At 32.5% G+C, this 15,342-nt stretch overlaps 1 protein-coding gene across 1 annotated transcript in view; it reads right to left on the minus strand.

Annotated features, from left to right (window-relative positions):
* Positions 1-9,219, minus strand: part of TMEM232 (transmembrane protein 232) — a 179,140-nt gene extending 169,921 nt beyond the window's left edge. Inside the window, exon 1 of the mRNA XM_069492237.1 lies at positions 9,104-9,219. Coding sequence (XP_069348338.1) covers positions 9,104-9,219 — 116 coding nt within the window. The remainder of the gene's footprint in view (positions 1-9,103) is intronic.
* Between the last annotated feature and the right edge of the window lie 6,123 nt (positions 9,220-15,342).

Consider the following 15,342-nt stretch of genomic DNA (forward strand, 5'->3'; position numbering starts at 1 on the left):
GGATTGAGAAGGATGTGGAATAATAGGAATGCTCACACACTGCTTGTGGTAGTGTAAATTGGTACAATCACACCAACTGGAAATCGGCCATTGTCTACCTTCTGAGAGCATTCTCCTAGCACCCTACACAACAGAACAGAAATGGGAGCTATTCTTTTACATCTGTTCCAAATGATTTCTCATGCAAGGATGTCACTCAGGGAGCTGAGTATAATAGATACATAGGCTTAGAATCCTTATTCCAAAGTGAAACCAATGATTTTAAACAAAAGTCATTGCATTTTTGCGGTCCTGTGAAGAACATGAACTCAGGGAAGCTCAGAAGTTCTTCTAGTCAAGGATTTATAGTTTATTCACAACCCTCTCAGTCTAGATGTAGTGCATCAATCAGAAGTCATTTTTACCATAAGCAGTGGTTCTAATAACAGTGGACATTAACTTTTACCTTGTTTTCATGGTAATGGAATTAGAAAATAAGCCAAGCTCAAATTTGTCCATAAAAAAATGAGAGAACATTTTGTTCATCCTTTATTCATAGACATATCACATATTTTGGTCCATTTTGGTCCATGAGATAGACAATTGGTTTTATTCCAGATTTAAGCTCTCATGAAAAATGTTGCTTTGAGCATTCTTATACTTGGTCCTTGGTGTACAGGTGTACATATTTCTGTTGGACATATATCAAGCAGGGGGATTGCTAAATCAGTAGGTATATCTGTCTTCAATCTTGGTAGATAAGAGAAAAAGGAGGCCAGATGGTGACTAGAGACATGGGTCACCATATTGTCTCAGAAGGAAGGAAAAGTTTTAGATGAAAAAGAAAAATAGCCAAGGTGCAATTCTGAGGGATAAATGCAAGACAGGTTGGTCAATGGGTACAAAGTTATAGTTAGACAGAAAAAATAAATTTTGGTGTTCTATTACACAGTAGGGTGACTATAGCACATAACAATGTATTGTATATTTCAAAAAGGATAGTTTGAAGATTTTGAATGTTGTTACCACAAAGAAATGATAAATGTTTAAAGTATCAGAGATCTTTAAAAAGTAGTTCCACTAAAGAAATAAAAATAGAATCCAGATTTTAGGATGCTAATGAATATAAGGATAAAAAAGAAGCAAATACATTAAATATTAACTACTCTTTTGACAAGTCTGGTACTATGAGAAGGTGAAAAAAATGAAATTGAAACAGAAATTTCAAATAACAATTAACATGGCTTCTCCTAAAACCCAGAAGTATCAACAGAATGAAAGAAAAGTCTTACCCTTTAGGTATGGATATTACACATTTGAATGTTTGATGGATTCAGGGATAGATTTATTAATCTGAAGGGCATAAATAAAGAGTTGATATGGACATGTACAGAAATTTATTCTATGAATACCTCCCATGAATTTATCATTTCTGACTCTCTGATTTTGGGCATGAGCTTTTGAAGTCAGGCACTGGAAATATTCTCTGTCATACTGATACCTGCTGTGTGACTGATTACAGCATCTTCACATTGTGGATATCCAACAGGCTTTATAGTGTGAGACTAGAAATACAGGCCTCATATTCATTTCTAAAAATATCTATGGTTTCATATATTCCTTTATTGTCTTTGCATTTCTTTAGATTTTAAATTTCTGATGGAGTCTTAGCAAATGGAATATTGTCTTAAGCCTTGAAAAGGCAAACCCTCCTACTTAGTAGTTTCTAATACAGAGAACTCAAAATAGATAAGAGGAGAGGCGACTGTTGACACACACTGAATTTTGAGCAGAAAGCCATTTAGAAGAAAATTGAAGGCTGAAAATATTTACAAGAATAAAAACCTACTTCCTCTTCTAAATGCTTGCTCTTATACTTGTAAACATTCTATTCTGCATTTGATAAGAGTCAATGGTCCTTTCAAGGTTGCCTGTAAGAAGCCCACTAAGAAACAACTAAAATTCTAAAGTATAATGTCATCTCTTATGAAATATAATTATTAATTCCAAAGAGGGTTAATTGTTTGGCATAAATAACGGTACTCAAAGTGATGTATTTAACTACCAAAGATGAACAAACTGCCTGCATTCATTTGGCTTAAAAAAAAGACCTTCGAATTTGATCTGTCTTTTCTCTCATTAGCCAATGAAAATAAAAATCAATGAATCTGATAGATTCATCTTAAAACTATACATACGGATTTCCTTTTGACAATAGGTTAATCTTTCCCTGATGCCACAAATGTTTGATAACATCAAGGACATCCCCCTCTTGAACCCTGAAAATGCTTATTTTCTTTCCATTTTACAGGTTTCTGCCAGAGATCCCTAAGAATCAGCTAGTTTGAGTAGAGATACAAGGGTCAAAGAGAGGGATCTGCAAGTCTGAGTGACCAAAGTGGGTGTCAGTGGAGAAATAATAATAATATTACAATATTATTACTATTACTTCAATAATGTGCATGAGCAAGGAAATGATCGTCTCTTAACTATATTTTTGAATGTGCAAGCTCCCCGGATGATGGCCATCACAGCCAACTTTCTCTACTGACCCAACTGGACTAAGTTCCCAAACTAAATCTAATTCTAGTTTGTTGCAGAGTAAATGAGTCATTTATTCTCAGCAAGAGAATAAAGCTGACATTATAACCACAGCTGTGGAGTGTGGCTTGTGGACTTTGTCCTAGAAAATTCATCTCAAAAAACACCCAGGAACACTTTTTTCAAAGGCAAGTAATCAGTTTAACTGCTATGAAAAGGGGAAAATTATTGTAAATTAATCAAGACCCTTATTTATTTTTCATATAGCAGACCAAAATAAGCAATGCAAGGTTGATACAGCAACTCCAAGATGTTGGAAGTTCAGATATTTTTTGATCTTGACAACATCAGTTTTACATGAAAGTAAAGGGGGATGGACAACATTTGGGATAAGATGTACATGCTTCCATGGCTAATGAAAACTTTAGTCCTTTGGTGAATGTGTTGGGGGAACAATGTGGTAAAAAATGGATTTGTGATCAGCTTAAACTTTGCATAAGAATATCCTGAATCTAAAAGGTCATTCAAACATAGTCAGAGGACTAATCATGGGAATACATGTTTCCCAGGACACTGGAGGACTAAAGACTGAATAAGTATTATAGGACACCTGGGCACTGACTTTCCTTCCTTTTCCCCTTGAATAAGCTGTGGAATCACTCATATTGAGTTGGATTTAGGCCTAAGAAAACATCTGATATCTAAAAACATCTGCGAAAATGAAAGCTTATAAAGCTTCATAAAGTCTTCATGATTAGTGCCTCTACTGGACATAAACATCATAAGGATTCTCAGATTCCCCTGATGCCTCCTTGGCCCTCATTCCCTGAACACTGAGCTGCCCCTCCCTCACCGTACTTGGAGTAGCCAAGAGCTGGGTGACACAATCTGAAAGCATAGAAGAGTTAGCACCTATAGGATGAATCTTGACCCAGGAATATGCTAGACAGGAGGAATTGGATTTCTCCTCTCCTCCTCACTTCTTCATCCTGTGTCCTACTGTGTGATATGCTTCGTCCTTGCAATATGTCTGGATAAGTCCTACATGTCAAGCAGACATATCCATTGTATCTCTTTGTGGCAAGCTGTGGTCTAGTGATCAGGGTGGTAATGCATGAAGTTTTCTTGCCTAATTTTAATTTTTGCTTTACCTTTGCTGTATTGACTTTTCATACCCCAAATAGAGTATTATCACCTTAATCCTTGTCACATATTCTACCTTATAGAGACGTGGGCCAAGACAGTGGTGTAAGCCCAAGTATGAGGACTGTAGTTTTCAGACTCTTGCGAAACTACATACTTTGTACAGATATTCTCATTAGTAGCCTCTGATCTCTCATTTGGGACAATACATCCTAAAAGAAGCTACACTACAATATATTGAATGTGTTCATACTCTTTATGGTCACCCAGCTCCTAAATTACTATATTTGTGGCTAAATCATCTGTAACCAATCCCAAATTTGACAAGTATAGATGTCTAAGGCTAAACTTAACAAACCTAATTGCAAAGTCTTAACCAATAGGATTTCTCTTAAAGGCTTACAATAATTCAGACAAATGAAAGATAGTCAAGATAAATAAAAAAAAAAAAAACCCACAAATGGCCAGAATATGAGTCTAGAAAAGTTTTTCTTCTATTGATAGCACATATTTAGAGCCCACCCTAAAAAACTATACTGTATTATAAATATGTATATATCAAAATTATCATATAGATATCGATGTATCTAAAGATATTACATACATATATAATATTTTAACTATTTAGAACATGTATTTGTAGAGAACATTTTACTGAATATACAAAACTTTCAAGAACATTTATACAAAGGGAAAATTTCAGGCATATTAACATTTTAGGAGGCTTTGAAGACTACAGTCTCCCAGATATAAAAATACTCAGAAGCTTCTGTGAAAAAAGTACAAAAATTGTAATTACTTGACCAAATCTTCCTAATGTAAGTCTTACATTCCCTTTAATTTTTTTTAGTCAGCTAAAATACATGCACACTTTATATAAGTCTTCAAAATCTTTTTGTCTTTTCCATCTCTGAGATGAAATAGCCAAAGGAAAACAGAATATATACAATAAAATAATCTTAGTTATAAACTAAAATAGTCACAAAATTATATACTCTGAACCAGTAACCCATTGCAAAATTTATGGCTTTCCCTTTGGTCCAGAAATGTATGGACTCTGTACCTCACTTGAAGGATTTACATGGCGTCTACACATGTCTCTAATGGAACCCACATTGAACCTACAAAGACTTATTTTTTCCTTAAGGAAGAATAAGTGAAGGATCTGGAATATGAGGCTTATAAAAACATTCATGAAAAGATAAGAAGAGAAACAAAGGTGATATCCCTTTTTGGGTCCTTGCTTTATGTTTTCCCTTGATATAGGGGGCCACAAAGATAAGAGCAAGTATGTTTTCTAAGTGACTTAACAGTAGGAAAAAGCCAGTATTTTCAAAGTGCAGGAAACTTATAGGAGAATCTCTGCACATTGACTAAATACCCAAGGTAAAGACAATCAGAACTAAACCCACTCCCCTCTTCCCAACTCCAGTAACTACACAGAAGACTACCTTGGTATTCAGCAGAGAAAGAAAGAAAGCAAAAGAAAAAAGAACTGCTGTGGAAAAGATTGGTCCCAACATAGATTTATATCCCAGACAAACATAGATTGTTGGGCAAGAAAACTCAGGCAGTGAGCTTAGTTTTAGTTGTCCCTTATTAGTAGCATTGCAGGTGCCTGGCAGAGAAGCAAATGTAAAGATTCTCTCTGGAGGATGACATATTTTTCCTAGTCCTCAAAAAACATGCAGAAACATTTTTCCCCCAAGGGAAAGTGAATAATGACAAGATACAAGGAAAAAGATGACATAAATGAGAACAAGTAGAAACAACAAACTCACTGAGACTCCAGTCACTGAAATAATCAGACACAAATTATAAAACAATCATCTCACCACATGCTTAAAAATATCTGCAGGGAACTAGGAACCTTAAATCTACACAACAGACTTGAAGAAAACTAAATTAATTACTAGAATGTAAGATACAATTTTTTGAAATTCAATGGATAAATTTGGCAATAAGAGAATTAGTCACATGGAAGACAGACCACAGATCAGGAAAATGATTGAAAATACAGTAGAAAAGGAAAAAAAATTGGAAAATGGAGAGGAAAGAGTAAAGTATGTGAAAGATTTAATGAGATGATCTCATACGCAATTAATCAAGAGTCCCGTAAGGAGAAAAAATAGAAAAGGAGTTGTCAAGGCAATATCTGAAGAAATAATACCAGGTAATTTTTTAGGAGTAATGAAACAAAGACACATCCACAGATTCAAAAAGCTCCAAGAAATCTAAGCAAGAAATTTTTTTAACAAATTACATTTTGACACATCATAGTAAAACTGAAGAAAACGAAAGACAATAAGAAACTTTAAAAATCATCCATGGGGGGTGCAGATTAATTTTAGACTGATATTAAAATTTCATCTAACTTCTTAACAGCAATAATGGAAGCTGTGAGACAGTGGAATGTATCAATAATATTCTAGGGAGAAAAAAGGAATAAAAGTGATAATGGTCCAAAGATAATACCATGTACAGCTTTAAACATTTTTCAAGAATAAGAATAAAATAAAGATATACTCAGACAAACAAAAGTTGAGATTTTTGCCAACAACAAAATCACAGTTAGGGAAATTCAAAGTATCACATCAAACAAATGAAAAACATGTCTGGATAGAAAAAGAAAGAAGGATTAAAAAGTAAGGAAAGTGATGAAGAAGAAATAAAATATAAAGGAATGTTGACTAGTTTAAGAGTAATAAAATCTAGCGGGGGTTAAAAAAATGCAAGATAGAATTAGAATACCAGATAAGTTTTGAAGAAAAAAAATAGTATTTTTTTAAAGAAGCATGTTTATATTTACTCTTTTAATATTTTTATCTTTAATTTTTATGGATACATGATAGTTGTACATTTTTATGGAGTACACTGATATTTTGATACAATCATATAATGAGTAATGATCAAATCACAGCAATTGGAAGATCCATCACCTCAAACATTTATCATTTCTTCATGTTGGGAACATTCCAAATCCATTCCTCTAGTTATTTTGAAATATACAATAAATTATTGTTAACTATAGCCACCCTATTATGCTACTAAGCACTAGATCTTATTTCTTCTAACTATTAATTTGTACCCATTAAACAACTCCTCTTTACTCTTTATCCCCCTTCCCAACTATCCCTCCCATCCTCTGGTAACCATTATTCTACCCTCTACCTCCCATGAGATCAATTATTTTAGCTCTCACCAATGCGTGACAACATGCAATATTTGTCTTTCTGTGACTGATTTATTTCACTTAACATAATGTACTCCAGTTCCATCCACGTTGTTGCAAATAACAGGATTTCATTCTTTTTTAAGGCTGAATAAATTTTTATGACTGAATTATATTCCATTGTGTACATGTATTACATTTTCTTTCTTCATTCATTTGTTGGTGGGCACTTAGGTTGTTTCCATATTTTGGCTATTGTGACGAGTGCTGCAATAAACATGGGAGTGCAGCTATCTCTTTAATACACTGATTTCCTTTCTTTTGGATATATATCCCGCAGCAGGATTGCTGGATCATACAGTACAGTATGATACAGTACAGTATTTTTAGTTTTATGAGGAATTTTCACCCGGTTTTCCCTGGAAGTTGTACTAATTTGCATATCCACCAACAGTAGAGGAGCATTCCCCTTTCTCTGTATTCTCACCAGTATCCATTATTATTTGTCTTTTTGATAAAAGTGATTTTAACTGAGATGAGATGATATCTAATTGTGGTTTTGATTTGCATTTCTCTGATGATTAGTGATGCTGAACATTTTTTCATATGCATCCTGTCCATTTGTATGTCTTCTTTTGAGAAATGTCTATTCAGATCTTTGGCCCATTTTTAAATTGGATTATTTGGTTTTCTGCTACTGAGATGTTTGAGCTTCTTATATATTTTGGTTTGGTTATTAATCCCTTGTCAGTTGAATATTTAGAATATTCCATTTAAATCAAGATTGAGATAAATATATTCAGAAACGATAACATTTAGCAATATTTCTGCATGTAAAATACATCTATAAAAATCAATTGTATTTCTTTCTGATAACAGCTAGAAAATATAATTTTAGAAATATATATGTGTATCATTTATAATGGCATCAAAAATACTACAATACTCCTATGAGAATGACAAACAATAACCCTATTAAAAAAACTAAAATTTTATTGAGAAAATTTTCTAAATAACCAAATAAATGGAGAGATATACTATGCTTATTGATTGGAAACTTGATTATGATAAAAATGTCAATTCTCCCTAATTTGATCAGTAGATTCAGAAAAATCCAATTTAAAAATCCTAGCATATTTCTGAAGGAAAAAAAAAAAGGACAAACTGGTTCCAAAATTAATGTGCAAGATACTGCTGAAGAAGAACAAGCTTGGAAAAGCTATCATATTGACTATTAAATGTTACTACTAAGTTATAGTAATTAAGACAGTGTGGTATTGGTGTGGAAATAAACAAATGGGCCAGTGAAACAGAATACAGAACAATGAAATATACCAATCATATGTGAACACTTGATTTATGCAATAATTGTACTAGAGAAACAGAGGGAAAAGGATGCTCTTTCCAATACATGATACTGATGAATTGGTTATGCACAAAACAAAAGAAAATTGGACCTATACTTAATACCATTCACAAAAATTTCCACATAGATTACGAACAAAAAAGAAAATAAGATTTTTAGAAAATAATATGCAAGAATATTACATGGTCTTCTGGTTGGGAAAGGTATTTTAACCAAATACAATAAATGACTAATTATAAAATATTGAGATATTTGACTTTATATTTGACTATATATTTTATAAATTTTATAAAATTTAATGAGTTAAATTTGGATGATTTACTATCAATTTCATTTTCTTCTCTGTAGGATTCTGGATGGATAACAACCTCTCCTGCCACCTTTTTCTTTTTATATGGATCACCGTGGGGTTAGGACAAGGAAACAACAGAAAACAACTGGAGGAAGTACACTTTATGACTGTAAAGTCTTTGTTAAAGTTCAAGTTGCTATTGCACTCATTTTATAACTTTATCCTGAATAAATAATTTGAAATATAGAAAAATATTCTCCTGTGGCTAAATTTGAAATATTAAAGGACTTAGAAATAACTGAAATGCTTCAAAATACAGCAGTTATTAAATACTTTCTCTTACACATTTTATAAATTATTATGGCAAATTAAAAAATATGTGAGTATAGAAAAATGATTATTTTAAACCAAAAGTATAGAATTCAAAATTGTAGAAAGTATATAATCATTATAATAAATAAGACTACTTTAAAAAACTTTAACATTTTTATACTTGGCTAGAGATCTATGAGTGACTTTTTTTATTTTTCACAATTTTCTATACTTTCTAAATTCTCTATACAATGCATATGGGTTCCCTACATTAATATGAAATTTTTTTCTAACTTACCTTGCTTTATGACTCTCTTTTCCACTTAAATTTTGAAAATTTAATTTTAAGTGTTTTTCATGATAAGACGGAGGTACTACTCCAAATTTATCAATCACAGGTGATTTAACAGCCATATTCACAGATCATAAACCTAAAGAGAAATATTAAATGTATATTAGCATACAAATGCACTTACACTACCAAACAATATATGTCATGCAAATTCATTACTTGTGGAAAAGGGTAGCAAGATAGAAAATTGGGTTTAAGAATAATGGCCTATTAAGGAAAAATTTAAATTTAAATTTAAACTCTCTGATGTTGGATTCCAACCTAATTTTACCTCTCAAGTTTATCTCTTCTTTCCATTATGTTACTATTATAAACTTGTCCATTCATATAATATCTAGTCTTTAATATGCTTTAGCACTTCTATCAGCAAAACCATTGAAAGAGCATGGCATGGTAGCTAAGAGGACTGGCTATACAAACAGACTAACTGATTTACTTAACTGTTCTGTGTCTCTGTTTCCTCACCTGTAAAATGGGAATATTATCTCCTCACAGAGTTCCTGTGAGAAATAAATAGTTCAGTATATGTACATTGCTTAGAATAGAGCCTGGTATTCAGGGAATTTTAAGCATTTGTGATCATTATTAGATTATTGTTTTCTGTTTTTCAAAGCCACTTTTATATTTCTTTTATGTCTCCTGTCTTTTTGCCATTTAGATTATGCTTTCTTTGTTTGCCCTCACACCCAGATTTTTTTTCTTTCTGAAGTATATCTCAGCATATTCTACAAGTGTATGATCAAAACTAGGACATACTATTTGTATTTACTGGAGTATTTAATCAGCAGAATTAAGTAATGAAATGGGTGGTCATATTTATACTGGATTATTTTGCATTTCAGTTTTAAGATAGTTAAATTTAAAAACTGATCATTAGATCAGTCAAGGTTTTGGCAGGAAACATAGGACACACTCACATGGAGTAACTGAATGAAGGGGTTCTTTTGAGAGACACAGGTAGAGTTATAAAACAAGATGGTGTAGTTCTCAGGGGCTGGCAATAAGAGGATAAGCTGATGCCACTTAGGACTGAAGAGGAAGATAGACCAAGAAAGGATAACTGTAGGAGACTGGTGCTTAAAATTTTTGGCTTTGAGTTGAGAGATGCTACCAATCTGAGGCTACCCTCTAGCCTGGAGGATAGGAACTGTGATCTCATTCTCCTACACACTTCACTCCAATCATCTGCCTGTGCTTCCCATTTGCTAAACCAAATTAGAAGCCAGGAGGCACAGGGCAAAGTGGAGAAGGATGGAAAGCAGATCGGAAGGGCAATGGGAAAATATCCAGCATAAAATGGATCATAGACACAAAACACCATTGTCTATTGCTATTGATGAATAGCAAGATCTGCTTCAAATAATCCACATTCATCAGAATGTAAAAAAAAAAAACAAAAAAACAGATCTTCTAAATTGGCAGCTGTGCTAAGCTATACATAGGAATGTCATCTAGAGTGGTCCTAACTTTAATGTAAAACAAAAGTTATTCCCATGAAGGATTAATATTTTCAGACATTTATTTTCTTTAACAGCTAAAAACATCACATTGAGTATTTATACCTTAAAAGGCACTGAGGAAAATAACTACAAATTCATATTATCATTAAATGCATAATAAGGTACCCATAAGCACAGGCAGCCTAAAAGAACAATTATCAAGAAGTAGGAATATGCAAAAGAGTTAATTTGATAAATCTACTAATACATGTTGTAAATTTGATAAGTATTTATTGTGGATGATATAAGATTATGAAAGTGAGAGGTTTAAGTAAACTAGGTAAAGACAATGTCTTCAAAAGAAAACAAAAAGAAACATATGAGGTAAAATAACAATCCCACCATTCACAAAACATTGCATATTTCAGAAATATAGTCTAGAAATACAAATTTGAGTCAGATATCCTCTTAGATAAATTAGTTTAAAATATTTAATGCCAAATGGATGGAAAGGAAAAAGTACAGCCATCTGGAAGAAAAAAATAATTGAATAGAAATTGAATTGAAGGCAAACTGATCTTTGTGTACATTATGTTAGGTAAACTGACCTGGAGCTTTAGGAGATATTTCACAGAGGTGACTATAATTAGTCACAGTTTTGGGCTTTTAACAACTTAGAGACTAATTATTTTAGAAATTCTCTCTTGATCACTGAACCTATGGTCCAAAGATTCCTCACACCTGCCGAGAATAGTGGTAGTTATTTATACCTTCTGCTCATTATGAGAGTTCCACAACTTGTTGAAGAGAATTCCTCAGACTGGATGGGATGAAAACGTCAAATTGCTGTAAAGTTGCTTACTCTCAATTTCTGGCTTATCTTGGTAGTACTGGTAACAGTGTTTAACCAACACTAGTTTATAAAGCACTTTTTTTAGTAGTGTTGAAATACACAAGAGAGATAATTTGTGCCCTGTAATATATTTTATTACTTAGTACTGCTTTTAACTAAGAGTAATAGGAACAGTCTAAAAGAAAAAATGAATGCTTTCGGAAATGTTTCCAGTAGAGATGTTGGAATTAAATCCTCAGTGGGATAAATAAACAAAGAAAATAAGGTTTAAAATTGAAATATAGAATCTGAAAATGTCATTAGCTTTAAGAAAAATTTTATTCCTTTTCTAAAAGTATTCTTCATCAAATTCTCAGTTGAGTCCCAAATTTGAAGCTATCAACAAAGAAATTATCAGTACTGCATGTATAATAGGGTCACGTTGCAGGGTATGGTATTTTAAAAATAGTTTTACAAGTCCAACACAATATATAAAAATTATTATTTTAATATGTTATTTTACAATTATTCTAATTTACGTCAAGTCTGGTTTTTAATTTACTTTTAACAAAATTAGCTAAACTAGCAAAGTAAACTTTTATCATAATTTAATGATGACAAAACAAGCTTCACTGGACATATTTTGGTGAAGGAAAAAACAAAGTTTTTGTGAATGTGGAAAGAGTAATTGCCAAATAATGATATTTATAATGATAATTGCCAAATGAACCAAATAATGATAGTATTATTCCAAAGAAATTCAAAAGAATTTCTACTAGTCTTTTTGTTATTTCTGAATATGTACTGTTTACTGAAGCATAAACATTACCCTTTAAATGCCATTTATACAAAACATGAAGAAGTTAAAAAATAAAAAATATTTGAAAGTATTGAATTAAAAACCAACAGAAGAAATATTAATCTTGTGCAGGTTTTTATAATCTAGCACTTTGTGTTGCTAAGACTAAAAAAATATTCAATTGTCAAGACAATAGTCAAGGACGACATCAAAGATGTTTTCTTGGAAAGGTTGGTTCATTCTGCAACAAAGATGTTAGCTCATGTACCCCATTCCAATGACACCATAGTTCAATGCATTCAGCATTGGTTGACAATATGAAGACAAACTCATAGAATAAGCAAATCTGTAAACTATTTTTCATTGCAACTTGATAAATGCAGAGCTATTGCTAATACTTGCAATTCCTTTACTATATGTGCAATTTGGACATACTATTAATAGGGATATAAAAGCAGAAGTATTGTATCAGCACCATCACTTACAAGTATAATTATCTCTGAACAGTATAAAACTAGAAAAGGTTGCATTATTTTAAAATTTATTACAAATAAGTTTTATGTAGGACAGCTGCAACGGTAGGTAATCATTCCGGAGTAGTCATCCAGATGGCGGATGTTACACCAGAATGCCTGTAGAAGCTGAGAAATATTCACCCTAGCCAAAACCAACAACAATGACAGAAAAATAAAAATAAAAACAAGGACCTCAGTCTTACAACTACATGAAGCTGAATTCTGCCAACAATCTGGATTAGCTTAGAAGTGCATTCTTTACCAGAGCCTACAGGTAACAGACCAGCTCAACTGGAAACTCTTTTTCCCCCAGCATTATTGAGATACAATTGATAAAAATTATACATATTTATAATGTATAATATGGTGTTTTGATATATGTTTAAAGTGAGAAACGATTACCACAATCAAGCTAATTAAGATATCCATTACTTCACAGTTATCTTTTGGTGTGTGTGGTAAGAACATTTAAAGTCTACTCTCTCAGCAAGTTTCAAGTATACCTTATTATTAACTACAGTCACTACACTGTACAATAGATCTCCAGAACTTACTTATTCTGTCTAACTGAAACTTTGTACCCTTTGACCAACATCCTCCATTTCCACCTCCCACTCCAGCTGCTGGCAACCACCATTCTACTCTCTGAATCTATGAATTTGACTTTTTTAGATTCTGCGTATAAGTGAGAACATGCAGTATTGTCTTTCTGTGTCTGGCTTATTTCACTTAGCATGATATTCATCCATGTTGTCACAAATGACATGGTTTCCTTCTTTCTTAAGGCTGAATAATATACCATTATGTATATATACCACATTTTCTTTATGCATTCATCCATCAATGGACACTTAGGTTCTTCCATATCTTGGCTATTGTGAATAATGCTGCAATGAACATGGGGCTGCACATATCTCTTTCACATACTAATTTCATTTCCTTTGGATATATACCCAGTGGTTCATATGATATTTCCATTTTCAATTTTTTGAGAAACCTCTATAACAACTGTACTAATTTACATTCTCACCAATAGTGAGAATATAGTTCCTATATATAGTTCCTACAGAATAGTGAGAAATAGTTCCCTTTTCTCTACATCCTCACCAACACTTGTTATCTTTCATCTTTTTAATAATAGCCATTCTAACAGGTGTGAGGTGACATCTCATTATGGTTTCAATTTGTATTTCTCTGATGGTTAGTGATGCTGAGCACCTTTTCATATACCTATTGTCCATTTGTATGTCTTCTTTTGAGAAATGTCTATTCAGGTCCTTTGCTCTTTTTTAATTGGGTCTTTTTTTTTTTTTTTTTTTTTGCTGTTGTGTTGTTTGAGTTACTAATATATTTTGGATATTAACCCCTTATCAGATTGTGGTTTATATATTTTGGATATTAACCACTTATCAGATTGTGGTTTGCAAATATTTTCTCCCAGCTGCAATCTTGATTTCAATCTTGTGAGACACTGAGCAGAGAATCCAGCTGAGCCAGCTTGGATTTATGACCTAAAGAACTGTGAGATAGTAACTGAATGTTATTTTAAGACTCTAATTTGTGGTAATTTGTTTTGGTAGCAATAGAAAACTAAAACAAGACACTCTATAATACTCACTCTATAATTTAGCAATTATCATTAAAGTGGGCGATGATCTTTATATAGCAATCTGTAAAAAGTTATCACTAAGCATCTTAAAATTTGATGGAATGTTTGAATTTTATTTCCTATCAAAGGAAGATTCACACAACCAGAGTTCATGAATCCAGAATCCATTTCTTTCTTCAAAATATAATTTAATAGGAGAACTTATAGGAACTGGCTGCTGGTAAAAAGGTGACATTAAATTTTGAAAATACAGCATTATGTTTTATAAAACAAAAAAAATTAACATTCAGAAATCGATGAGAATTTTAAATTCTCTTCTTCTGTTCCTGTCAGTGCACCTATGTGAGACTCATTTTTCTACTACATTATTAAAACAAAACAGAAACAGTGGATAGATATATTAGTTCATGCAAAGAATACTATTGAAATCCAACTTAAATTAGGTAAAATTAAAAAGTATGAAAAGGATTGCCACATTAAAATTTTTGACACTGATATATTCAATGTGTGCATATAGGTTGTTTGTTTGTTTAAAGACTTTATTTTTTCAATCTAAGAGGAGTCTTAAGTTCGCACAAAATGGAGACGAAAGTACATAAATTTCCCAGGTACCTCCTACTCCCTATGTGCACAGTCTGTCCTATTATCAACATCCCCCACCAGAATGGTAAGGGGTTTTTTTGTTTGTTTTTTCCCCCAAGCATAAAAGATTAATATTCTGTCAGAACGAGAACACTTCATTTTGGATTTCTCCCTTCCCCTCATACTTCCCACCTCTGGAATATTCCATAGGAGTTATACAGACCAGGGCAGAGGACTGGGAAGGATAAAAAAAAGGAAGCCACTGCTAAAGAAAAAAACAAAAATGAAAAATTTAAAAAGGTACAAATTGATTACCTTCGTCCTCCTTTGTCTACCCATGGGCTCCTGGGTTAAAGACGTTTGCAGCCAAAATATAGCGTGCGGAATAAAAACCCAACACATCCCCTTG

This window comes from Eulemur rufifrons, chromosome 17, assembly GCF_041146395.1.
Source record: "Eulemur rufifrons isolate Redbay chromosome 17, OSU_ERuf_1, whole genome shotgun sequence".
NCBI lineage: Eukaryota > Metazoa > Chordata > Mammalia > Primates > Lemuridae > Eulemur > Eulemur rufifrons.